The sequence below is a fragment of the Clupea harengus genome, chromosome 25 (genome assembly GCF_900700415.2).
Source record: "Clupea harengus chromosome 25, Ch_v2.0.2, whole genome shotgun sequence".
NCBI lineage: Eukaryota > Metazoa > Chordata > Actinopteri > Clupeiformes > Clupeidae > Clupea > Clupea harengus.
This window is the reverse complement of record NC_045176.1, coordinates 3,051,229-3,053,728: the sequence shown is the minus strand read 5'-3', so window position 1 is coordinate 3,053,728 and position 2,500 is coordinate 3,051,229. Positions and strand designations below refer to the sequence as shown.

The 2,500-nt window shown below is 50.4% G+C and overlaps 1 protein-coding gene across 1 annotated transcript in view; it reads left to right on the top strand.

Annotated features, from left to right (window-relative positions):
• Positions 1 to 908, top strand: part of sirt6 (sirtuin 6) — a 22,600-nt gene extending 21,692 nt beyond the window's left edge. Inside the window, exon 8 of the mRNA XM_031562767.2 lies at positions 400 to 908. Within this exon, the coding sequence (XP_031418627.2) occupies positions 400 to 903 (504 nt within the window). The 3' untranslated portion in view covers positions 904 to 908. The remainder of the gene's footprint in view (positions 1 to 399) is intronic.
• Positions 909 to 2,500: the final 1,592 nt, after the last annotated feature.

Genomic DNA, 2,500 nt, shown 5'->3' with positions numbered 1-2,500 from the left:
TCCCCTTCACTGCACCCCCCCCCCCCACCCCCCAAGTCTAATCCTGTTGCCTCTCTCCTCATCCTCCTGTCGTCACACTCCTCCTCTCTCCCTCTTATCTGTCTCAGTCACACACACACACACACACACACACACACACACACACACACACACAAACTTGAAAGCACACATGTTAGTCACTGGTGCTAATCTGTTTACCATGTGCAGCATTTCATTTATGAATGGCTCTGTGTTGTGCCTTCTCATAGATGTGTGTGTGTGTGCGTGCGTGCGTGCGTGCGTGCGTGCGTGCGTGTGTCTATATTATTGTGCTCTGATGACCGAGAGTGTGACAGGCAGACATAGTTTCATAGTCAAATGGACAAAACTGAGAGCTGTCAATCATCTTCCTCCTTCCAGGACAAGCATGCTGACCTCGTTATCCATGGTTACGTGGACGAGGTCATGGGTCAGCTGATCAAGTGCCTGGGGATGGACATCCCCGAGTGGGAGGGGCCAACGTTGTGTGAGACCTCCCCCGGCGACCCTTTTGACCCGCCCCTCAGCAAACTCAAAGAAGAGGTGAAGACGGAGGAGGAGGAGGAGAAGAAGAAGGGATCAGGGGTGGTGAAGAAAGAGGAGAAGAAGAAGGGATCGGGAGTGGTGAAAAAAAAGAAAAAAGGCCGAGCGATAAAGGTAGCGGCAGCCGTCAAACGAGAGCAGGAAGAACCGCCCTCAGAGACTCTTCCAAAGAGAGAACCTGCAGCGGTGACGGACAGCAGTTCTGAGCCAATGAGAACACAATCTGCCCACAATGAGGCGGAGTCGGTTAATGGTGCAGAACCGGATCCTTCCTGTCTGTCCGAGCGCGCTGATCAGCCGTCCCAACCCAAGAAAGCCAGGACTAAGCCTGCTGCAACGTAAACACACCGTACTACACACAAAACACACACACACACACACACACACACACAAACTCAGACTGCATCCAGACACACTGCTTGGACTGCACAGCAGGTGCTGGAGAAAATGCACATCTCGCAAACTCTTTTTTACCACAGGGGTGATCGGCATCAAGCCACACACACACACACACACACACACACACACACACACACACACATATTTCCGCATGCATACTCAAGGGGAAACTTGCAGACTGAATCTGGACTGTGGTCAGCTGCTCCCTTGAGCTGCTCAGAGTCTCTGTCTGAGTAACAGCACCTCACCCTCATTACTCCTCCTCCTCCTCTCTCATTACCCCTCTTCTCATTACTGCATCCAAGCCCTCATTCTCCTTCTCTGTCTGGTGGTAGTTTGGACTTCAAAGATGGCCTCTTACTCAGAGTGCCCCCTCCTGGTCCATTGTGTGTGTCCCACTCTGCAGGTCGTCTGGGGATACTCCGGTGGAACGTTCCGGATGATTTTGCGCTGTGTGTTTGTGTCCTCGAGCATGTGTAGTCTGCGTCACTACACACACTACACTGTGTGTGACTACACACACACACTGTGTGACCTTGATTTTTATGTGTGAATTGTAAAAAGAATCCCACTGCCTTTTCTAGTTTACCTCACAGGACTATTGATGAATAAACAAATCCATAAAAACAGCCTTCCCCGTTGTGCTTTTGTTGTATTTGTGTGTGTGTATGTATGTGTGTGTGGGGGGGGGGGGGGGGAAATGATAGGTCTCGAAGAGGCAGAAGCACACACTGTGGTATCATGAGAGGCTTTACCACTGAGCTGGGTGAAGGGCAGTGTGTAATCAACAGGACAGAGCCGGCAAAAGTGCTTTCAAACGAGGATCAGGTTTATTCACCAACACAAAGTCTTTCAGGAAGCAAACATAAAAGTTCTTCAAAGGCAAAAACATAGGCTTCATAAAGTTGCTCCTCACTCACATCCTACCCACTGTAGTTGCAGCTTAAAGTTCCTCCGTCCAGGTTCTTCCCGGCTTGGGGCTAGCCTTCCCCCTTCCGGATGCGGCTTAGCAAGCGCTTCCACAACGGCTTCACCCGCACGTCAAGGGCTCTCTGTTCTCCCTCCTGGCTCTTTCTGCTCTCGTGGTTCGCTCTCTCACAACAGGCACCGCCTGTCTTAAATGCCCCTTCCATCAGGTGCCTTAAGCACCTACACCTGGTTGGGTGCTGCTGCATTCTGGGAGATGTAGTGCAACTGGCAGCCATCTGGTGGTGTGGCAGCCAGACCTCCACACGAACACCACACCCCTCTGCTAGCTGGCCCACCGTGATGCCACAACACACACGTGTGCATTTAAATGCATCTTACACACTTCTCTCTCACACACACACACCATGCACATTCATCATTATAACATTGGAAAAAGAATTTCCGTTGTGTGTGCAGATGAAAGTTGATTGATGTAGGTCTATTGTTGGAGAGGATAAATGTTAAGCAATGTATGTGTGCCTAGATGTTGATGTTAAGTGTGTGTGTGTTTGTGTGTGTGTGTGTGTGTGTGTGTGTGTGTGTGTGTGAGAAGGATGAACTTGAACTCTAA